This window comes from Mchenga conophoros, linkage group LG6 (assembly GCF_057382185.1).
Source record: "Mchenga conophoros isolate Kocher_MC1m ecotype Shallow Benthic linkage group LG6, M_conophoros_male_GT1.1, whole genome shotgun sequence".
NCBI classification, from domain to species: Eukaryota; Metazoa; Chordata; class Actinopteri; order Cichliformes; family Cichlidae; genus Mchenga; species Mchenga conophoros.
In genome coordinates this window covers 13,938,272-13,960,773 of record NC_140531.1, presented here as the reverse complement: position 1 = coordinate 13,960,773, position 22,502 = coordinate 13,938,272, and the positions used below count along the sequence as shown (strand labels likewise).

Below are 22,502 nucleotides of genomic sequence, written 5' to 3'. Positions count from 1 at the left end.
TTTGACAAATGACAACTGCATGCTTCTAACTTTGCTTCTTCTCCTCAGAAAACTGAACCAGTTTTCACATAAGTCTGAAAAAGAAAAAAACAAACGGCGTCTCTGGAAACTATGAGCCAGCTGACAGGTTAAACTATTGAATATTGCAGCATTAATTTCATCACTCGCTTAGCTTCGAGGATTGCTGCAGCACCATGTCATGTTTGGGATCAGGGTTGGAGGTTGCCCCATATCAGATAAGTTAGCCTTATGTCTCTACAATTATAGAGGAGACTGCCTTTTGTGCCAGGTTATCAGTGTGGCAGCAGAGAGGTGGGAGGGGGATCACATCTTGTAAATGAATGCAAAGCCTGCAGATAAAGATCCGACCACTTTAATTGAAAAGCTGACCTGCTGGTAGAGGAAAGGCCGATAGCGATCAGGATTTGCAGTAAAGCAAAAGCTTGTTTAGGCACAGTGAACAATCAGCTGTTTGCCCTGCATCACCTGCACCTTGTTACCCCTCTGCTCTGTCTGCGCATCAGGCTGGAAGTTTGGCGCCGTGTTCGGCCGCTCCGGCGCATTCCCCGCCGAGTGCGTCCATCCCGTCGCTCCTCCTGACTTCCTGTCACTTCCACTGGACCGAAAGTCGGAGCCTCGAGGTGGAGCAGGACAGTTCGCTGTGTCATCAGCTGTCGCTGTCGCCGTAGCATCCACCATGGCCGCGCATGAGATAGATCAAACAATTGAGGTTCACAGACACTCACACACGCATACAGATTGCTTGTTTTTCTGTCAAACTGAATTCAGGTTGTTTTTCACTGTCACTCTTTGCCTTTCAGAAGGTCTCTGTTGATGGCTTTGCTGATGGAGATCTGGATGAAAGCGCCCTGCAGGACACGAAATATGACATGCTGGAGTTTGCCAAGAAGTACTTCAGACAGGCGCCCAGCGGGAAAGGGTGAGGGAAAACACAGAATGAGTTTACCGTGCTCTAACAGCAGAACAGGAAAAAGATGTGTTAGTTATCTTTTGTTCTTAGTAATCAGCAGGGAATAGACAAAGCCACCAGACTTCCTAACAATAACACTGTATTTTCATGTAAAATTATCACTGAGTGAGAACATTAGAAGCAACAGAATGTCTCCTTAATTTTAGTGCACAGTCTTCAAGTGGATGCAGCTGCTGAGCAGCAGGAACAGCGAACCTGTTGCTGTTAGAAATTTCACTAGGCAAAGATAAAAGAGTGAAATGAGGAGGTACGGCCCGAGAAGGAGCATCAGAAAGGGGCATCGAAAGTAATCAAAAATACTTGAGTTACTTTGAAAATCATTTAGGAGCTAGGCGCTCCTGTGTTCACAAGTTCTGCATTGAAATACAATTTACGATGCTAAGTCCTGCTCCAATGATAGAATATTAAAATGATGTAACACTGAGAGGTACTAATCTGCATCATAGGTACACTGAAATCAGTTGTGTCAAAAGTGCTTGCGTACTCTTGTTTAGATACATATTTGAAGGTTGCTAATTTTCAGGCAATTCAAATAAATGCTGTTTTATTGGAACTAAAAGGCAACATGAGGCATGACTGACTGTGTTCACAGAGCTTCCCTGAAGAGCAAAAGCAAGAACAGAGACTGCCGGGAGCCCATTGAAATGATCAAGTTTTCCAAGGTGCCTTCTTCTTTGCTCTCAGTTTTGCTGTCGTAACACTACGGCCGCACCGCGTCGTTCGCGTAACTTTTCTTGTACTGTGTTCACCTTTGCAGACGCCTCTGACTGAATCTCTGATAGAGTTCACAGACCCGGCCATGAACAGAGTGGCAGCCGATCTCTTCCTGTGTAAGTTCTCACCTTCTGTCGTCTTCAGTTACATTAATAATTTTCTGATTTTTTTTACAACCCGGGCTTCAAGTGATCTTCTGTTCAGAGGAGATGTTCTCATATCCTGTGCCATCTACTGCATATCTGTTCATCTCGGCAAAGCAAGAGCTGAGGTTCCTGCTTTTTCCCCGTAAAAAGGATTTGAGGGGAATTTTTCATTATGTGATTTGACCATCTGAAGTTCAGGTTTAAATGTTGGTGTGCGTGTGTGTCCTGGTTATGTATTTTATGTAGCCATGATGCGTTTCATGGGCGACTCTCCATTAAGGGGGCTAACAGAACAGGAAGTGGTCAGCACTTTCCTCAAGGTAAACATACAGATCATTTTTCGCCTTGTCTACTCTGCTGTTTTCTCTTTGACAGCTGGCTAATCTTTTTATGCTGTTCTATGTATTTTTGTGTGTATGTGTGTGCGTCCATCCACCGCTCAGCTCATAAGAGAGTTCTCCTTGATGAGGGATGAGGCTTACTGCCAGCTCCTCAAACAGCTTACCACTAACACCAGCTCCAAACCGTAAGTCCGCACACCGACACACACGGTACAAGCCTCTTTCATCACTGAGCCTGTGATTCCGAGCGTGCACTCCTGTGCTCCACAGCGACAGTTGCCAGCGAGGCTGGCGGCTGCTGTACATCCTGACTGCTTTCCACTGCTGCTCTGAAGTCCTCAAGCCCTTCCTCCTCAAATACCTGCAGCAGGCCTCTCGCAGCGCAGGAGTGCAGTATCAGGGTAACGAGCGCGCACAAACACACAGCTTTTACTGTCCCGTGAGTGTAAATGTGTAACGTTGCCTATAAAATTGGCAGGCATAGCTAAAGCGTGCGAGCAGAATCTGAAGAAGACGTTCCAGTTTGGCGGCCGCATTGTTCCACCCAACAGCATGGAGCTGAAGGCTATGATGGTCAGTGTCTCTCTTTAATTTATGTCCCGAAGTTTCCACTCACAGTTTATCACGTTTGCTGATTTGTGCATAAAATGAATAAAAAGCAAAACTATTTGCTGTAAATTGTACTAAAATAATGGTGTCAGGTTTAGGGAGCATTCAAAGCTGAAGCTACCCCAGCGCTTCAGTAGTGCTGTGCTCCTGTCTGCATTGTTTCGTTGCACCTCTGTGGGTGTGTACACTCTTTGTTCACTATATTTTTTTTGTTACAAACTGAACAAGGACAGACACAATTTCCAAACCCAGTCTGCCTTGAATTAGAATGAAGTTTACTCCTATTATGTTATGTTACAGTACTGTTATTGATGTAAGCAGTAAGTTAATGAGGTAGCTGGCTGAACTGAATTGGCTTTTGAAAGATGAAAAGTTATATTCTATTTTATTGTAATAGGCAACAAATTGAATGAAAGACCAAACCAAGCAATGGTCGGATCCCACCAGCAGGCATTGTCTGAATAATCAAAGCTTTTTTTCTCCCCTCCCTCTTTGCCAGGGAACTCGATTGTTGTCCAAAATCTATTACACATCAGAAAGCCACAGTGTTGCAGTGGCTGACACGCTTCTGGGGATTCTAGTGTGAGACTAATTCCCAACAAATGCACAATTTTCTCCTGTTTCAGCAATACTTGGCAAAAAGTGCAGCGTCCAGCTTTTTTAGCAAATAACTAAAGGATGCAACTTGGAAGCCACTTTAAAAGATTTATTGAGGAACCAGCAGGCTTGGGGGGCTGAATGCTACAAACAGGAGAGCCTAATGAGAGAAAAACATGCTGTTAATTTAAAAAAAAAACAGGTTTCATTGGGTGTAGGATCTTGTGAAATAGCCCCACTTATACAGTGTGTGTAGTTTAATCTCTAGCAGTGTATTACATGTGTATGTGTTCGTGCCTCCTCAGGCGGGACGGAGTTCAAAACGTCAGCTGTTCCTCTTCCCCGGGGGTATCGAACGTCATGTGAAAATCAAAACTTGCTCTGTAAGTGCTCAGCTGCCACTTTCACCATCACTGGTGTGCATCATGAGAGCGAGTGCATCCATGTGTCTGCACTGACACTGTTGTGTTTGGGTTTTGGTTTTTTTAGGTTGCCCTGGAGGTGATCGAGGAGCTGTGTTATGAGATGGGTCTGCACAAGCTGGAGGCTATGGAAGAATATGCCATATTTTTAGTGACCAATAGAGGTATGCTCATGGGCAGCTTGTCTCAAACACATACAAACACATACATATTAAACTTTGTATTTATGCTCTTTGAGAATCTCTGTTAGTTGCTCTCTGAGGTTTAGCTGTAAGAGAAAGTCAGGGAATGGTAAAACTCATCATCTAATCCTTTGCAGGTCTTAAAATGAGGTAAATACAGCCCGCAGTGAACATAACACACGACGTATTGCATTTTTAATTTACCCAAAATTACACTAAAATGCAGAAGCAGTGTGCGGAAAAATTTATTACAACTGTCATGGTTTCTATCTGACTTAACGGGGTAAGAAGCAGCCAGCTGCTGCTAATCAGATCCACTTGATTAAAGCAGAAGTTTCGGCAGGTTGCTCATCTGCAGCATTTTGGTGTGAGTTAACTCTGGAAGGGCTTAAATTTCCAAACTATTTGACATCCACCATTCAACAGTGAGAAAGATTATTCACAAGTGGAAAACATTCAACGCAGTGCCATAGCCAATCAAGGAAACTCAGTTTCCTGGACTCAAACACAACCTGGAGACCGACAGCTTTGCAATTTCAAAAGGTTTATTAACGAGTATGCTCAGGATTTTAACTCAGGAAGACTGGTCTGCCAGAGAAGGCAGGTAAATTAGCCAAAGTGTAATATGTTATATTTTTTATTTTTATGTCGTGATCTGTAAAACCTTATCATTTGAGGAAGGGGCACCTTCTTTCACATGACTGTACCTCTAAAAGTAAACATTTTTTTGTGTGTATTTAAAAACACAAGTGATGAAGAACGGCCCTATGGCTCGTTTCCTTCTGCTTTATCAATAATTTAATGTTTAAGCCCCTTGAAATGCTCTCACAGTACATATACTTTATACACAAACACCATTGTTGTCTTTTTTCTTCCCTGAGCATTAAATATCTCCACATGATAACAGCTGGCAGCTGCTCTGACTCCTGCGCTTTTCCGAAGCACAGCAGGTCACGCAGCATGGGGCTGCACAGCACATTTCAGAACACGAGTATCAATAGTTTTAACTCCTTTTTGGGGGCTGAGCAGTGGCCAGTGTGAAAATATGCACGTCCACTGTGTAAAAACTTTGCATATTTGCATGTTCAGGTCAGAATGTGCGTCCTTTGAACAAGCATGAGTACATCCTGGATGTGGCGACAGAGGCCGAGTTAGTCGACACCGGCTACAGCTTCTGGTTCAGGCGAGTCGTCTGGACTCAGCCGCTCAAGTTTGACAATGAGCTCTGTGTGGCCATGCACTATAACCAGGTACAACATTTGCCGCACATACTCGGTAGCTGCTGTTTACCTGTGTGTATGCATGTGTGCATAACCCTGTTTTTGTGATTATTTAGATCCTTCCAGACTACTGTAAGGGTCTGCTGAATGTTCTTCCACATGGAAAAGTGAGCGATCAACAGTTTCACCAGATCTCCAAACTGGCAGCTTTGCAGCACCGAGCCAAAGACAACATCTTCATTCCCAGCATGTGAGGAAACAGCAGCACTGAGAAAGTGGTTATAGTTTAATTCTAATGAGCCCCAAAGAGGACTTTAAATTTAACCTGGAGTTCAATTTTACTTAATTTTACATACTTACTTTGTTCTGAACAATTTACTTTAGTGATAATCATTGTCCTGAAAACACAAACTTATTGTACTTTAACAATCCTGATGTCAAACAAATCCCAATTAAAAGAAAATATTAGCAACTAGCAATTAGCTCCAACTCTGTGCATTTAGGCAGATAAACATGGTTGAAGAAAGTTAATTTAAATGACTGAATGTGGCATGGTTGTTCATGCCCGATGAGCTAAACTGAGTATTTCAGAAACTGCTAATCTGCTGATCTCTAGCGTTTTCAGAGAATGGTCTACAGAAGAGAAAATATTCTGCGAGCAACAGTTCTGGTTCAGATTGGCCAGACTGTTCTGTTCTGAGAAGAGCATCTCTGAATGCATAGCACACTGAACCTTGAAACAGAGAAGCTCCAGGCAGCAGATGACAACACTGGGTGGCACTCTTGTTAGCTAAGAACAGGAAACTACATTTTTTTTGCACAATTTGCCCATTATCGGCAAAATCTGGTCTGGTAAAACCTGATTTCTGTTATAACATTCAGAATTTGGCATACACTTTGTACAAGTATGGATCCATCCTGTCAACAATTTATCCTGCAGGTGTAATGGCTTATTTTCTTCAAGCATCCCAGCCCACCTGAATGTTATTCCTGATCGCGTCTATCCCTTTATGGCCACAGTGTACCCATCTTCTGATGGCTGCTTCCAGCAGGATAACGCACCATGCCTAAAAGCTCAGAACATCGTAAACTGGTTTCATGAACATGACAATGAGTTCACTGTACACCTTTGGGATGTGGTAGATTGAGAAATTCTCATATTGTATTTGCAGCTGACAAATGTGCAGCACCTCTTTGATACTGTCATGTTAATATGAACCAAAATCTTTGTGGAATGGTTCCAGCAGCTTGTTGGATCTTTGCCACAAACAATGAAGGCAGTCCTGAAGGCAAAAGAGATCCAGCCTGGTATTAATAAGATGTACCTAAGTGTTCAGTGACTGTAGATGGAAGTCATTCATGATGTAAAAACAGTGTCAGCATGTTTCTATACATTCTTTATGTTTGTCTAACTTCGGTTTTGTTTTTGCCTTTAAATATTATAACTTGTTAACTAAGTTATTCTTGATATTTGAACGTTGAATGAACACTTTCCCCAGGATTTCTGGATGGGTTAGACTTTAAAATGAAATAATTCTGTTCCCATCAAAAACTTTGGTAATACACCCTACAATGACCAAATTTGTTGTGGTCTTTTATATCTATAATGTAGTATTAATGCTCATTTTAGTGGTGAGAAATTACAGCAATTAAAGTGTGAAATAAAGGAACGAGAATTTAGTGTCAAGCTGAAAAATTAAGAGTAAAGACCTCATAAAATGGCCTGCATAAAAGAAAACAGAGTAAAATCTTGTATAATGTTAATGTTTAAGTGGAGGATTCTGACTCGACTTGCAGCAGTTTAGTAAATGCAGGCACAGACTGTGGTGCAGTCACCAGTTATTGTGTTTAAAAGGCATGACTGCTTTTCTACTTTCTCAACTGTAAAAACTCTTATATGACTTCTTGCTCTAACCGCTGTTATCCTCGATCCTTCCTCCCCCATACACAGACACACACACAGACACACACAGACACACACACACAGCCTAAAGCGGAGAAGAGCAGCTCACTGAGTTGTAAAACTCTTCTGGAGAAATGTGGGAAATCACAGAGTGAAACAGACTGCTGTTTATCTGATACTCTGTTTCTGTTCTCCCTCTCCTGCAGACACGAATTATCGGAGTACATCGCCACACCTCTCTTCAAAAAGCAGCCACCCCAGCAGTGGGTTACCATGGCGACACAGCATATGCAGCAAGTACAGGCACTGAACCCGCACCAGGCCCGAGCACAGTTTCTGGGTAAGATTGCTGTGGACATTAAGAAGCGCTGCAGGAACACCTGGTGGTCTACAGTAATGTGTTAAACTAAAACTCAACTGCTTCACCCCAAGATTGAAAATTTACTCAAATTTTTCTTGTGCGCTTTCAGGCCTGGTCAGTGCATTCCCCATGTTCGGCTCTTCGTTCTTCTACATCCACAGCAGCAGCTCCACCACCTTTTACGCTCCCAGTATCGTTGCTGTCAATCAACACGGTCTCCACTTCCTCCACAAAAATACCCATGTAAGGAGCGCGCACACACACACACCTTTGGTCGGCTTATGACTCAGCGCATCGTGACGAGAAGATGAACTCATATGCAGAGCTGTAATTTCAGCAGACAGCTGTAAAAGTTTAGTCTCTGTCATGCAGGAGATGATGGCACTGGTCCCCCTGGCGGATATACAGTCCACCCGCACCCAGAGACCCACTGCTGGGACCAGTTACCCTTATGTAGACCTCACCTTAGGGGATATGAATGCACAACGTGTCATTCAGCTACAGCTGGAGCAGGTATTATGCAAACCACACATCTAAAGAATCTTGATCATCTTTAGCCAGTCAGCTTTCGGGCTCTGATCCACTCTTTCTTCATCCTCAGGGCCTGGAACTGTGTCGAGTCGTCGCCATGCAGGTGGAAAACATGATGTCAGTGCGGGAGAAGAGGCTCACTCTGCCACCCAGCGAAATCACCATGCTGTAACGCACAAACTTTCACGAGTGCACATGCTCTCGCTAATGTACATGAGACCTTCATAAATAGCCTACCTCTTCTCAGCTTAAGGTGTTTGCTATATGTATCTCGCACACACAAATGTGAGGTCACTTTCTATGAGTGCAGAACAAGAATGGATCTCAATACTGGACGAATTTCCTGTTTTTCTATCTGTGTGACTCATTAATAATTGCACTTAACTGTTTTATGTGTACAGAAGCTGTAAATGAAATGTGGGGAGGCTTTGCAGGGCCGGTGTCGTGTCTTCACAAAGTTTTATAACTGATAGGCTACATGTTTTATATTTTTTTATAAGTACAGTTGACTGTACTCTTTATTGTTATATTCAGCCCTTGATAATGCCCATTTTGTTAAAAAAAAATCAAAACAAGAAACATTATATATAAATCACAATAAATCAGGGTTTTTAAAAACAATTGTGAACTTCTTCAGTGATTATTATATTACGTGCATAACTATACACTGCTGGGGAAAAAGTGAAATATTTAATCAGCAACCTTTCTCCTAATCAGGTATTTACTGACTTCATTGTTTACACACATAATATTAAAAATATACATTGTTTCAGTGTGCGAGAGTTAAGCCGAATACTGCTTGCTTCCAAACTCTATAGCGGCCGGTAAGTAGTTATTTTTACTGTATAACAACACTTTTTTTTATTCCACTATATTCACTCTTTTATTCTTCTTCGTGATATGTAATGAAATAAAAAGTTTGCATAAAACTTTAAAAACTATTTTTTAGTCGCACAGTTTTCTTTCTTTGTATATCTGCTATATAAACTGAGAACCAGCGGAATTAATAAAAAAAAACAGAGCTATCTGGATGTAAAGTGTGGACTCAGTGGAGGTAAATAAGAGGTAAGTGGGACAGAATTAGCAGCAGAGGACTAAAATGTGTCCTCGGGGTTCCCAAAATGGATTTAGCCCCGCCCCACACTGTCAAATCGTCACCGAGCATGCGCAGACTTCTGGCAGGTTACACGAGTTTATTTTCAGCCTTTTTCTTGGAGACGGTTTGTGCTGGTGTAAACTAAGAGGAGGTCAAGATTCGTGCGCATATAGCAATGCGTTTCCCAGGCTATTGGAGTTAAAACCTGACTCGTCTGCGGAGCTCTGAGGTCTGGAGTTTAACGGCGACATGTGAAATGTTGCTGCGTGGTTTGTCTGTTTTTCCAGGCGGCGACGGACAGACCCAGCCAGGCTAGTGGAGCTAACTAACTTACTAGCTTGCTCGCTAGCTGGTAGCCAGGCCGCTCAGATAATATTTTTTCGCGTTTCTGCTGGCCGAGCGTGCTGCATTTGCCACGGCTCTGTTTTCCTGAGAGAGTCCGGTAAGGTCATCTCCAGACTGTCAACTGCCACACCACATCGTTACTTCAATGCAGACGCGGAGTGGCCCACCAGCTTAGCTAATGTTAGCTACTTTATGCGCTGCGAGAAAGTAACTGGACCCTTTAAAGCAAGTGATATTCATCTGTTAGACGTCTAGTCCGCTCACGCTAACAAGACCCCGAGTAATTGTTGCTGAAATGCAGCGCTGATGCGTGCTATCTGTTAGCTAGCAGCCCTCGTCGCAGCACGCCGGTCATCTTGTTTTGGCTGATATGGCAGCCAGTGGATACTCCGACCTGAGGGAGAAGCTCAAATCCATGACTCCGCACAGAGACGACTACGAAAACAAGTGCGTGGACGAAACGAGCAACGGGAAACACCGAAAACGCAAGCACCGGGAATCCGATGACGACGAGTACGAGCACAGCGATGACAGCACGGACCTCCGGGAGCAGGAGGCCCGCCGGGTGAGGAGCAGCATCCAGCAGAAGACCATCTTCACGCCGGAGGAGTGCGCCCTCATCGAGAAGAAGATCGACGAGGTGGTTGCACAGGCAGAGGCCGGACATTACCGCGAGCACACCGTGGATAGAGCGCCCCTTCGGAATAAGTACTTCTTCGGGGAGGGCTACACGTATGGAGCCCAGCTGGAGAAGCGTGGTCCGGGTCAGGAGCGGCTGTACCGCAAAGGAGAAGTGGACGAGATCCCGAGTTGGGTGCACGAGCTGGTGATCAATCGGCTGGTGACAAACGGAGTCGTCCCAGAGGGGTTTGTTAACAGTGCAGTCATCAATGACTATCAGCCAGGTGGCTGCATCGTGTCACACGTGGATCCTTTGCACATCTTTGACCGGCCCATCGTGTCCGTGTCCTTCTTCAGTGACAGCGCTCTCTGCTTCGGCTGCCGCTTCCAGTTCAAACCGATTCGGGTGTCTGAGCCCGTGTTTGTCTTGCCTGTGAGAAGAGGAAGTGTCACCGTGCTTAGGTGAGTATAGCTGTGTTTGCTGTCATGTTTTGTGTTTTTGTGTAGTTCCCACGGGCTGCAGAGAGCAGTCACTAAAAGCCTCTTTTCCCCTCTCTCAGTGGCTATGCAGCAGATGACATTACCCACTGCATCCGACCACAGGACATAAAAGAAAGGCGTGCAGTAATCATCCTCAGAAAGTGAGTCAACACACTGTGATTTTGAAAAATTGACAATCCTAATTTAAACCTCTCTCTCAACCCCAGTCTTTCTTATTCTGCTTCTTCTTCTTTTTGGCAGGACTAGACCTGACGCTCCTCGACTGGGCTCTGACAGCTCGTTAAGAGCTTCTTTGGCACAGAAACCAGGTCGCCTGAAAGCCAAACGTTCTCATCGCAAAGCAGACCCTGATGCTGCTCACAGGTATCCACCCGCACGTGCTAACACACCAGAGGTCTTCATGGTACAAACTAAACTGAGAAAAGTCAGACAGCGCACAAGTATTTCATCTGATGAGAAACTGGTCAAAATGTAATTGGAAAACATAGAGGCTGCAATCAGTGAGTGCTAGGAAGGGGTACCAGAGTTTGGCATTAAATTCATACTGATTCCAGTCTCCTCTAAACTGAAACATTGATAAGTGTCTGGACAAGTGGTGCCACTCTCAGTATTTATGTAACGTTAATTCATTCTAACAAAGCCGGTGTTTAGAAATTCACAGCTGCCCCCTGAAAATGAGGCTGCTAGTCTCAAGCAGATTGTCTGCCCCTCAAGTCACAGTAACTAGGGCTATTAATGAGTCTTTTATGAAATGCACAGTTGGCATCGGTGTGAGTACTTCTTTAAGTGGCTCTAATTAATTCTCAGGCAAACAGCACAACAAACGCTTTCTCAATCAATAAATGAGGCAGAAAGCCTTGGCCAAAGATATTGTAAGGCTAAGTTTGTTGACATGACAGTACAAGCAATGCTTGTTTTTGCCAGCATAATTAGATGTGTGGAAAGTGTGATGTGTACAAACAAAAACATTTACCTATTTCTGCCAAAGGAAAAAAAAAGATTCCTGTCAGGATGACAGGCTGCGGAGCGGAGTAGGTGATCCCATGTTGGGTCAAGATGATGTGTGTAAACACCAGTGAGTGGTATTCATCATACAGTCTGTTCAAGTTTAAACATGTAGAAAAGATATAGAGGGTGTCATATCTTGGTTTTTAAGTTGCTGTGACAGAAAAGCGTCTTCCACTGAGGTCAGGGACGATACTAGCCTCTGGTCTCGCTACTCACGTGGAAAACTGGGCAGCACTTAAGCAGAGCTCTAAGCTGTAATATTTTGTCATGGCTCAGAGGTGGTGAATCTGCAAGAATAAACGTGAGGTGTGTTAGTAAGATAACTCTGTGCGATGAAAGGGTTTGTGATGAATGACCCAAATGTGACTCCACCAGGCCGAGGGTTCTGGAGATGGATAAAGAGGAGAACAGACGTCCTTCACTGTCCCGTCATCGTCACAGCATCACCTCAGAGAACTACAGGAGACGCGGCCAAGACTACGACAAAGAGCAGGAGAGTTCAGGGCGCAAAGTCAAAATGAGGCGCCACTGAGGACTCCTTTCACATGTGAATATCTGGTTGTTGTTGTTTTTTTTTAATGTAAGCCCATCAGCCACAACATGAAAACTACTGACAGGTGAACAGGATGATCTCATTACAGAACAGCGTCGTTTGAATCCTCGGGGCCCTGGCGTTCATGTCAAAGTTACTCTGGCCAGCTAAACACTGGAGCACAGCAGGACAAACAGCAATGAGGAAAACATCTTAGCAGGACACACAGGCAGCCAAAGAATCTGCTGCTAGCATCACAGCGCCATCAGAGACACCCCTACCCCTATGGCATGATAGGTCAAATCTGTTTTGGCAACACTGAGTGCGGCCTGCACCGTTTTGAGCAGGTGGTTTTAATGTTATGGCTGATTATTATATTTCAGTATTATATTATTTGTTCATTCAAACTTGCTCCTTTTGTTTGTTTGGCACAGGGAGGGCAGTTATCGTACTGTTGCTTTTTGATTTGAGTGGATTAGTTTTTGGCAGACAAAGCTTACATCTCTGCTACTTATTACAGCACTTGGAGTTATTCACTACAGTTAGGCTCTGTTGATAAACTGTTCAGTTAAATGAAACTTTTTGTTTGTATGTTCATAGATACCTAAAACTGGCATGTTTTGTTTTTTTTTTGTAACCAAGATGTACAGACCTTGAGAGCTGAAAGGAGTATGGACTTGTAAAAAGGAAACCCTGGGCTGTAATCTAACTTGTTATAATGTACAATATGTTTATATAGTGTTTGATTGGAGGACTTTTATGGAGCGTTTGAGTTTTAGCACCTACGTTTCTGACCTGTAACTTCACTCAGTTCACTTTAGCCTCCATTTTGCAGTTTTAAGTTGCAGCAGACGTGAAACCGGATTTCTGTTTTACGATTCAACTCGGCCGCATGGCTTCTGTTGCTGGTCTGTCAGCTGGAGTGATGCACCATTTCAGGAGCAATGGAAAAACTCAGGTCTTGTTTTACACTCCTGTTTCATTCTGACATTGTTGCTGTCCTGTGCTAGATCTAAATTTTTTTTCTTTTAAATAAGGTGAAATTGGGGTCAGTCAGAACTTTAATTTGAGCAGAATGACCTCCATTAAGTCCTGTTTAGTTTGGGTCTGAGCAGAAACAATTTCCTTGCGGTTTGCTGTGTAAACATAAATTTGTTGCTTGCTTCCAGTCAACCATGTTTGGCAGAGGTACTCATTAGATGACTGCTTAGTATGGAGTTACATATGAGCAAAAATAACCTTGGTTCAGAGGAGAAATTGCTTTCTAAAAACAGGACGTGGGGTGTTCATGGCTCTGTGTAGCTCGGCTAAAGTTGAAATGATTGTGTGGACAGTGAAGGAGCATAAAATGGTTTCATGGGTTTTTAGTTGTCATTTGTTTTGACTGACAAAGGTCCTCGCTAAATGAAATAAAGCTGAATTTGCCTCTCCCGAGTCTATTTATTCTGCCTGCCATACTGACAAATATGTATTTGTTACATTTTAAGTGCAGAATTTGAGATTAAATGATCTATTGAGAAATCTTATTTTATATCTAATATCAGTAAGAATAGAATAGAATTCAACTTTATTGTCATTGCACAGGTACAGGGCAACGAAATGCAGTTTGCATCCATCCAGAAGTGCTTTAGCCATGATCGAGAAGCTGAAACATATAGCACTACAATTTACTGCAAACTTTCCAGCCACTGCAAACTGCTAAACAAATGCAGTTATGAACTTTTTTTTTTAATGGTCTGGTCTGTGGTATCAGAAATACAATTTCTTCTGGAAACTTCAATCTAGAGTACTCCCATTTTATCATTTCAAAGCAGAAAGCTGACGTAAGCAGTTTCCTCACAAGCTCCACCTCATGAACTAAGTCAGGGTATTCATCTAAAGTTTCCTCTACAAACTGCTGCTGAATTTAACATCTGATCCAAATGAGCTGTTTATGTTTTTACACTATGTTGAACTGATGAAATTTAACTTCAGTGAAGGCTTGCTGAAAAGCCTAAAAACCTTCTTTCTTGTCAGCCACTTTGAGTAGGAGAGAACTTTCATCTTCACTGAAATCTCATCTTATAGCTTTGGAATAGTTAATTATTAAGTGATGATTTAACTTAAAGGGAGAACCACAAAAAGGAAAAAAGCTGCCCACATATATATATGTATGTGTGTATATATGTATTTGTTACATTATTTTTGGAAATTCAGATAAATGTATAGAAATAACCCGATTAGTTAGAACAACTGTACAGAAGAGAGCCGGACAGTTATTGAAGGTCTGTTGTGCCAGAGCGTCACCAGGGGGCGCTAATGCACCTTTAACGATGATTATCATCCGAAATTTTAAAAAAAGACGAAGAAGCCACCAGCTGTTAGCTACTGTTTATGGCATACTTATGGCAGCAAACGACAGTCTTTTTTTATTTGCCAAAAAAGCATCAAAAGACGTGTTCTGTCAAACTCCAATGGTTCTGAACCTGAATATCACATTTTCTTCGCACTGAGTGGTAAGCATATTTATCAGGAGGGTGGAGAGATAACTTATATAATGGACTGCTAACAAGGCTAACCAGCTGGCTAGCTGCTAACAATGAGAAACGCTTTGTTTTTGTCTGCGTTGTTATTCGGACAGCTGTGTAACTTTACTGTCTGTCAGTATGTTACTCGTTTCCGTCGACGTATTTTTCGACTGTTTTTGTAAGGCTAGAGATGAGAGGGGAGGTCGGCGCTAAAATACTGTCACAACTCGTTAGTAGTGAGACCTTCAAAAGTTTGAGTGATTCCAGATGTTTCACAGAAACACTTAATTGAAGTCTCCTCTCTTAAATTTCCAAGTCTCCCTTTGGAAAAATGCCTCAGCAATGTATTTGGAGGCTGTTAAAGGACCAGTTATGCAAGCAATTAGTTCGTTTGGATATAACCCAGAGCATGACTAAAGCAGTAACCGCAATAATATAATATTATTTGGAGGTAAAAACAGAAACAAGATAACAAAACAGATAAAACTAGGTGAGTGATTAGCAGACTCTAAAAGTTGTTTCTGAAGAGGAGAGTTAAAGAGGAGTAAGAAAAGTTGAAACAACACCATATGCTTCTGTCATGACCTGCTTTCCACACTCTTTCTCAAAAGCACCAAGAGACAGATAAAAGAAACGGACTAAACAGGGGGTTAATCAAACCTTAAGCATGGTTAAGGTTCCTCAAAGTCTGGAGCCACATTCTGCAAACTTGACTAATTTGGTCCAAACACATTGTCAGTGAAATGCTGAGAACGCATTGCACTGTTCTGCATCGTGATATCACATGAAAACAGGCAAAGAACTCTCTTTAGCAAGCAGCAGAATCAGAGCATCTTGGATTCATGTAAAGACAGTTGACTCTGAGAGAAATTAAACATTCAGAAGAATTCTCCAAAATGCCAAATATCTTGAAGGCTTGTTTTAAGGGCAAAAGATCAGCACACCAAGATTTTTTCTTTTCAGTTTACTACTCTTATTATGAAGTCAATTAACATTAGAAACTTTTCCACAGTACTCTTACGGTGAACATACTGGCAGTCCAGTCAGCAGGATAAACTGCAAATCCTTTAATCCTGTGGGAGAAGTCTAACTTTGCCCTTTCTACATTTGCCATGTGATATGTTTAGTATTTGGCCAGTAATCTATCACACAGATGGAAAAGAAGAAAATTGCATTTTATTTGTATAATGTCTTTGTTAGTGTCATATATAATGGCAATGGCAGGTTTATATATATTAAGATAAAAACCTAAGAATCTGTGCAGGTTTGCAGTGCTTTAAAGTGAAAATGGCAAAAATAAAACTTTACAACCTCCCATTCACACACACTCACAGCTATTAAATGTAGAGTTTGTTTTTGTTTTTGAATGTCGGCAAAGACGAAGCGCTGCCTGTCCTCTGTCAGTTGAAGTCTAGTAGGATATCCTGCTGCTGCTGATGGTGGTGCTAATGTGTCTGTAATATATATATATATATATATAAAAAATAATATTTTTTCACGCTTAAATTAGCAGTTTGAATGCGGTGGTATAATTAAGCACTATTGTGACAGCAATCAGGATATTGATGTAAGTATTGACCTGATGGTAACAGAACAGTGACCTCTGTTCTGATAGTCAAAGTGACACCTCCATGCTGTATGTGCTGTAACTAGATGACTCAGGGATGCACCGGGTCTATAAATAGAGCGCTCCTTTGGTTTTGGGACCCTGTGCCTCTTGCAGGGAGCGAGGACACAGAGTTGTTTGAAATGGTTTTGAGTAATATCTTATAGCTATTTGTGGATATCAGGCATCTGGAGCTAAACGCGATAAGCTCAACAAACTTTCGGCTTTGTACAAACTAAAAATACATTTCTATCACTGTCATGTTCAGTTATAGAAGCTTACAATCAGCTTAAACAAGCTCCTTAACTGAAGTTTTGCAGTGCACTGGATCATAGACCTCATAGTGGGAGGGATGTTTTACCAACAGACTGATGTGTCACAACAGGAAAATCCCAGGTGTCATCAGTAAGGGCTGGTGTACTGTAATGAGCTTAGGAGCGCAATTAATGGGATTGATTACACCTGTGGAAAAAGACCATGACACAAAAGTCTGCTTTAAATTAGCTTGCCTTTCTATAACACCTAGCTATGAAAGAAAAAAGAAAGGAATATCGTTGTATCAAGCCCAGTTAGGCGAATGCATGTCAGACATTGATCCTTACTTTTTTTTTTAAACAGAACCTTTATTGTGGCTGTTTCAGGTCTAAAATATGACCTTAGTTGCACCATATTCAAGGCAACCGTTGCAGACATATTTAGTTCCTGATACTAAAGCAGTGAGCAGAGCCCTGAATGGTGTAGTCAGCTACACCAGTCTGTGAAGCTCTCTTCATGTAACTACATCACTATTAACTCAGTGACAATTCTGAAGCATGTCAAAACTGAGCTGTCAGGATTCCCGCTAACAATAATAGCCATGTTTGTTTATGTAACACTGTTTCTGCCAGCACTTTCTGACATGTTTAGTTATTCTTTAACTGGGAAGGGATGCTGCTTTAAGAAAGATGAGAGCAGGTTTTGTCATTCTAAGAAATACTCTGTGGCTCGTAGAAGTATTGACATAAAGAGTGCTGAAAGATTAAGAACCAAGCCCTTCATTCAAGGTATAAAAGCTTCAGTTTATTTCTTTAATGTGTCCACACATCTTTGAAGAATACTCTGCTCGATGTGTGTGAAGTTATTCATCATATTAAATAGAAATGTTGCTGTGCACACTATTCCACTTTCATGAATTATTCAGACTTCAACACTTTAGAGTGCTGTTGCATACAATTATTTCTAAACGAAGAGAAACCCCCAAAATGTTGTTTTCCATCTGACAGTCAGTCATATCTTGTGTTGCCTTCTGCTCTTCCAAATGCATGCCGTCTCCTTTTCCAAAGGCTGACCACGAAAAAGGAGAAGATGAACTTCCAGAGCAGTCGGAGGCGAGGAGAGGAAGGCATCGCTGTAGTGATTGACTTTCTGCTGTCTAATGCCCGGCTGGTTCTGGGAGTTGGAGGTGCGGCTCTGCTGGGGATCGCTACACTGGCAGTGAAACGGGTGAGTGCTTTTTGAGTTTGTTAGTACCACATCACAACATCTTTCCCAAGCCCAGTGAGTATGGAAATATTGTGTATCTAAAGGGATGAATGACAGATTCCTCATCATTTGTTCATCATTTTTGCCTTTTCTCGCCTTTATACATCACTCTTGTAGCTGCCAGTAACAATAATTTTAAATTCTGATCTAATAATATAATATAATGTATGTGATTCTGAAAAAGATCATTATGCACAATGAGTACTTTTACTTAATGTACTTTAACTGTGTTGCAAAAGGGATGAAACAAGTAAAAGTAATAGTGCAAAATCTGAATTTTGCACTATTACACATGGATCTAAAAATCATGCCTTATGGCATCTCTCCCCATTTTCTTTGCTGTTTTTACGTCAGTGTTAAATATTATAATCTCTTATGATTCTTTCACCCTCATCTATGCTAAACCATTTAAAAAAAAAAAAAAATCTTACATGCACTTTGGACTGCACAGGTCCTGAGGATGGTTCTGTCTATCAACGTTTATTTGCCTGTGGGTTGTGATGGTGTATGTAATTGTATTTGTGGAGTGTACTCATGGCTGCACGTCTGTGACAATGAGTGTTTTCATTCAGCTGATAGAGCGCGCAGGCCGCGCAGCAGATGACGAAAAGGTGGAGCAGAAGATGGCTGAGAGCTGGGAGGAGTTGAGTTTGGTCTCTGCTTCCCCAACACTCATCAGGAAGGGCATAGAGGGTGTGGTGATGAAGCATGTCACCAAGGCAACCAAACAGCAGAAAGGTATTTGAGCGACTGAAAGTGGGCACACAAATACACAGAACGTATCCTGCGTGACACCTTCTGTTATTATATCACAGCTGTTCTCTTTTCACTCAGCTGATCTCTGCCAGCAGCCTCAGATGCTGGACGTGCAGACTAAACCGGAGTCAAAGTCCAAGAGGCTCCAGCTGTGCGCCCTGACTTTGCAGGTACACTCTGACACTTCACCTCTGAGCCCTTGAAGAGAGAGAATATGAAGTCTCAGCAACTGCTCTGTAGTTCCTCTGCTGCTGTTGGCTCATTTATGTATGCGCGTCCAGCATGTTTTGTTAAGTGCAGTGCTTAGGGGATACATATTTATTATGCACTATTAGGCTGACAGAGCCCCAAGAGCCCTGCCAATTCAAAAAACAGTGTGTGCTGGGCAAGCAGAAGATACAGAAGAAGTCAGACAAGCATGACATTGCTCTGAGGTATTGTGCATAACATCCACATAAGCAGAGAAATTAGTATAAGATAATAATTTCTTCAGTAAATGTTAGCAGTGCTTTTAAATGGTCAAATCAAGAGTTGCAGTATGAACTTTGGGAGTTTCCTTGCATGATGACTATAAATAGCAATAGATGTGTTAGAACAAAGTAGGGAGTATTAAAACTGATTTTAAATTATGTGAACTGTTCAGGAGCGTCTGCAGCAGTACTACCACACAAGGGCGGCGCTCTCTCCCCAGGAGGTGCAGAGGGCTCAGTCTGTGGCTCTGGACATCTGCACTGAGATCCAAGGTTTTCTGCACAGCCGTCACCCAGACATGCCTCTGGGTGATATGACACTCGGCGGTTCTCTGCTGGATGATTTGCAGGTATACACAACAGAAATATATTTCCCGCTGATGGGGAAACGAGCCTCTGATTTTGTCTAGCAACATCTTGGAATTGTTTTGTTATGTGCTGGTCTTTAGGTGGTCAGTGCAGACCATGCGTGCCTGCTGGTGCCTCTACAGCTGGAGTCTTCTCTGTGGCGTCTCATCCCAGGAGAGGAAACGTTGCTCACACATCCTCTGCACTGGATGGTCCGACGGATCAATCTAGAATATTTTCCCAAAGGACGCAGCTACTGGGACAGGTGATCACCACACATTTTTTTTATGTCTGTATTAAATCAAACACATGTGTAGCATATTAATATAGTGTATTGGCCTCCACTTTCCATTTTAGAAGCAAAATTAATAGAATTTGGGGGTTTTTGAGACGCTGTTAAATGGATGAAACAAGGGTCTCTACTTGTGTCTTGCAGGTATTTGGTGGGCGGCTATCTGTCTGCAGAAGCTGTTGTGAACATGTTCAGTAAGGCTGTCATGGAAACTGTGAACTGGCCGTCAATCAGCAGCACTTTGGACTGTGTCGTCAGACCTGTACTAGGAGGACCTGACCTGAGATTGGAGATCCGGTGTGTGCCCATGCTTAACTGCTGATTTGTTGAAAATTGTGTTGTTGTTTTTTAAATAGTAACATGTTGTATTTAATAGTTCACTGCTGACATTACTTAATTAATACAGTTTGATATTGTATGACAAAGCGCACACACCATTCTTGAAATGAGTCTCTGGATCTAGAAAGATGTATTAGTCCAGATTAGTTTGTGATATACGCTCAAAAGGTATAAATATTTATAAATATTTATATTTGATGCAAGATAGACCTAGCTTCACCCTCAGTATAATTTTCATTCAAACCTGAGTTTATGAGTAATCTAACCAACAAACATACTAACAAACTGAGTGATGGGTATAACTAAGAAAATAATAAACTCTACAGAAATGTCTGTTTGCATTGAACTGACACTCCTCTGTTGTCATGCTGCAGGCCTGGAAATGCAGTCGAAGGAGCAGAGAGCGACTATCAGCCCTTGTTTGTCTCTATGTTGCCTCTGTTGAGCGAGGGCGATGTGGTTTTGACCGCCCAGCCAGAGTTTACGTCTCCTTGGGTGAACGCCTGGCATCTCTCTCTCTACCCGTGGGAAACTCAACGTCTGGCTCAGCTTGATGCAGCCGACAACGGCTACCGCAAACACACCCTTAAAATACTCAAAGCGGTGTGCAGACAGAACCCTGCCCTGCGACCGCTCAAAGCCACCCCGCTGGCCAATCTCATCCTGCACCTTAGCGACTCCGAGAGCGACTGGTCCGAGACCAGCTTGGATGTAAGATTCCAACAATGTATCACAGAGCTAATTGGCTACCTCGAGCAAGGGGCGCTGCACAGTTACTTTAAACCAGCCGTCAATCTGCTGAGCGGCTTGTCAGAGGACCAGGTGGACCAGATGGGCTTCATGTTCTACTGTGCTGTGTCAGAGCCGGAAATACTGCTTATTTAACGCTGCACACCCACAGCATGTCAGTTCTCTCAAGCTCTGACATGCAGAGATCAAAGGAATAATCTTATCTGTGATGTCTGGTTCAAGGCTCCTTGTCTAGCGCCTCCATATTTGACACAAATGAAAAGGGCACAGTTGCTGTGGCATAATGGCAGGCACCATGGTTTGATGTCTACGCTGGTGGAGGAGACGTTACAAGGAGGCTGCAGATTTGCCAATCAGGCTAAACAAGGCACTCTGAGGAAAAGAGACAGGCAAAGAGTTGAAAAAATATTTGTCAGAATGTCTGAAATGGTGTGTCAGACCTTTAGATTTGTGTGGTATCTTTCCCAATTACACAGCTCAATATATCAACAGCAGAAGAGGAGAATGGCTTGTTCCTTTATCCTCTGATTAACGGTGTGTGCCCCGAATCATCTTCTTAGATCACTGAAATGTTTTCTATGCAGATCAATAATAACATGATGAAAACCACCAGCTGTTGCTGCACTATCCAGTGTATCTGAGTTGGGCTTATTTAACTCATTGTGAACATTTAAATATAATGATGGTTTGAAGTGCTGAGCATTTTTCTTTGTCTTGTTTAGTCATCTGTCTGTTGTGAGTCGTTTCTGGGTATAATAACCCTTTAAATTATGCTTTGAACCTTCCTAATGATTTTATGCAGTTTTGTTTTTTTTTTAAAATACAGAGTGAATGTGGTGGGAATATTTTAATTGTGTGCTTTGATGGTCGTAAGAGAAATAGTTTTTCTGTGAGTGAACAGCAAAACTGCAAATAAAAATGAAAAGCTTTTATTTAGATTCCTGTAACTTTGTTACATTAAAAAGTGTTTTACGTTTATGAACCTATAAGGTGGCATGTATTGTGAATTTCAAATGAGTCATGGGGGTACCTCAAACCATTGCTTGTTAGGCCTCTTACAATATATTCATTCAGCGAGCTGTGAGCACTGAAGCCCACTCACCTGTGGTTCAAACCCTATGTTTGTGAGGAGCAGCCTCAGAAGAAAGTTGGTTTAAGAGAAAGGTGGATTTAAAGGATAAGGGACTAAAGAGGGATGAACTTGGAGGTGGGACCAGTGCCCAGAAAAAATTAAATAAAGATCATTTTGACCTGTGTGTTATGCAAAGCTGCTCCAGTAAAACAATAAAAATATGGAGCTGGAAATAAACATAACAGGTGTCCTTTGAAATAATTTGACATGCTCTTATGTATTAACCTGTCTTTTATTTCATTCGTTTCTTTGTTAAATCCAGAAACGAATTGAACATCCTTTTCCACATATAAAATAATCAGGTCCCATCATGCCTTAAAGACCTCATAGTACCATATCACCCCAACACAGCACTTTGCTTTCAAACTACAGACTTATTTCAGGTTCATATGGTCTTTTTGATAAAATTGAGAAACAACTCTCCATTAGTTATGCAGCATAAAGCTATGCTGTGTTTTTAACTGCAACTTCCTTTTAAAAGGCAGGTTTTCTTTTCCACTGTTGCCAAGTACTTGTTCATAAGGGGTCATCTGATTGTTAGGGTTTTCCTGTGGTAGGAACTGTTTCTAAGATTTGGTGCCAAAAGAACCTGAACTTAATAGGATTAAAAAACAAATATATTCTAACAGGGTTTCTGTAGGCTGAACTACTTCAGTCAAAT

General features: G+C 42.1%; 3 protein-coding genes across 3 annotated transcripts in view; all 3 read left to right on the top strand.

Moving 5' to 3' along the window:
• The window catches only part of myo15ab (myosin XVAb), a 44,161-nt gene extending 35,319 nt beyond the window's left edge, over window positions 1–8,842 (top strand). The window contains exons 53-68 of the mRNA XM_085278483.1: window positions 525–730; window positions 822–940; window positions 1,584–1,653; window positions 1,749–1,821; window positions 2,098–2,171; window positions 2,295–2,377; window positions 2,463–2,593; window positions 2,671–2,765; window positions 3,704–3,781; window positions 3,888–3,984; window positions 5,092–5,252; window positions 5,339–5,472; window positions 7,332–7,465; window positions 7,596–7,729; window positions 7,859–7,999; window positions 8,088–8,842. Of these exons, the coding sequence (XP_085134609.1) occupies window positions 525–730; window positions 822–940; window positions 1,584–1,653; window positions 1,749–1,821; window positions 2,098–2,171; window positions 2,295–2,377; window positions 2,463–2,593; window positions 2,671–2,765; window positions 3,704–3,781; window positions 3,888–3,984; window positions 5,092–5,252; window positions 5,339–5,472; window positions 7,332–7,465; window positions 7,596–7,729; window positions 7,859–7,999; window positions 8,088–8,189 (1,832 nt within the window). The 3' untranslated portion in view covers window positions 8,190–8,842. The remainder of the gene's footprint in view (window positions 1–524; window positions 731–821; window positions 941–1,583; window positions 1,654–1,748; window positions 1,822–2,097; window positions 2,172–2,294; window positions 2,378–2,462; window positions 2,594–2,670; window positions 2,766–3,703; window positions 3,782–3,887; window positions 3,985–5,091; window positions 5,253–5,338; window positions 5,473–7,331; window positions 7,466–7,595; window positions 7,730–7,858; window positions 8,000–8,087) is intronic.
• Window positions 8,843–9,171: 329 nt separating this feature from the next.
• On the top strand, window positions 9,172–13,548 carry alkbh5 (alkB homolog 5, RNA demethylase). Its single transcript, XM_085276324.1, has 4 exons — window positions 9,172–10,541; window positions 10,640–10,720; window positions 10,821–10,943; window positions 11,964–13,548. Exons 1-4 carry the CDS (start codon window positions 9,829–9,831, stop codon window positions 12,118–12,120), a joined length of 1,074 nt encoding a protein of 357 aa, XP_085132450.1. The 5' UTR covers window positions 9,172–9,828; the 3' UTR covers window positions 12,121–13,548.
• Window positions 13,549–14,468: 920 nt separating this feature from the next.
• On the top strand, window positions 14,469–21,639 carry mief2 (mitochondrial elongation factor 2). The gene is made up of 8 exons (XM_085276323.1): window positions 14,469–14,615; window positions 17,556–17,715; window positions 18,327–18,492; window positions 18,589–18,680; window positions 19,154–19,330; window positions 19,430–19,593; window positions 19,765–19,917; window positions 20,334–21,639. Exons 2-8 carry the CDS (start codon window positions 17,578–17,580, stop codon window positions 20,842–20,844), a joined length of 1,401 nt encoding a protein of 466 aa, XP_085132449.1. The 5' UTR covers window positions 14,469–14,615; window positions 17,556–17,577; the 3' UTR covers window positions 20,845–21,639.
• The last annotated feature ends 863 nt before the right edge of the window (window positions 21,640–22,502 follow it).

Coding starts and splice junctions, on each gene's coding strand:
- mief2 (XM_085276323.1), top strand. CDS start 17,578: ATGAACTTCCAGAGCAGTCGGAGGCGAGGAGAGGAAGGCATCGCTGTA. Junction 17,716..18,326: donor CTACACTGGCAGTGAAACGG/GTGAGTGCTTTT, acceptor GTTTTCATTCAG/CTGATAGAGCGCGCAGGCCG. Junction 18,493..18,588: donor GGCAACCAAACAGCAGAAAG/GTATTTGAGCGA, acceptor CTTTTCACTCAG/CTGATCTCTGCCAGCAGCCT.
- alkbh5 (XM_085276324.1), top strand. CDS start 9,829: ATGGCAGCCAGTGGATACTCCGACCTGAGGGAGAAGCTCAAATCCATG. Junction 10,542..10,639: donor GGAAGTGTCACCGTGCTTAG/GTGAGTATAGCT, acceptor CCCCTCTCTCAG/TGGCTATGCAGCAGATGACA. Junction 10,944..11,963: donor GACCCTGATGCTGCTCACAG/GTATCCACCCGC, acceptor TGACTCCACCAG/GCCGAGGGTTCTGGAGATGG.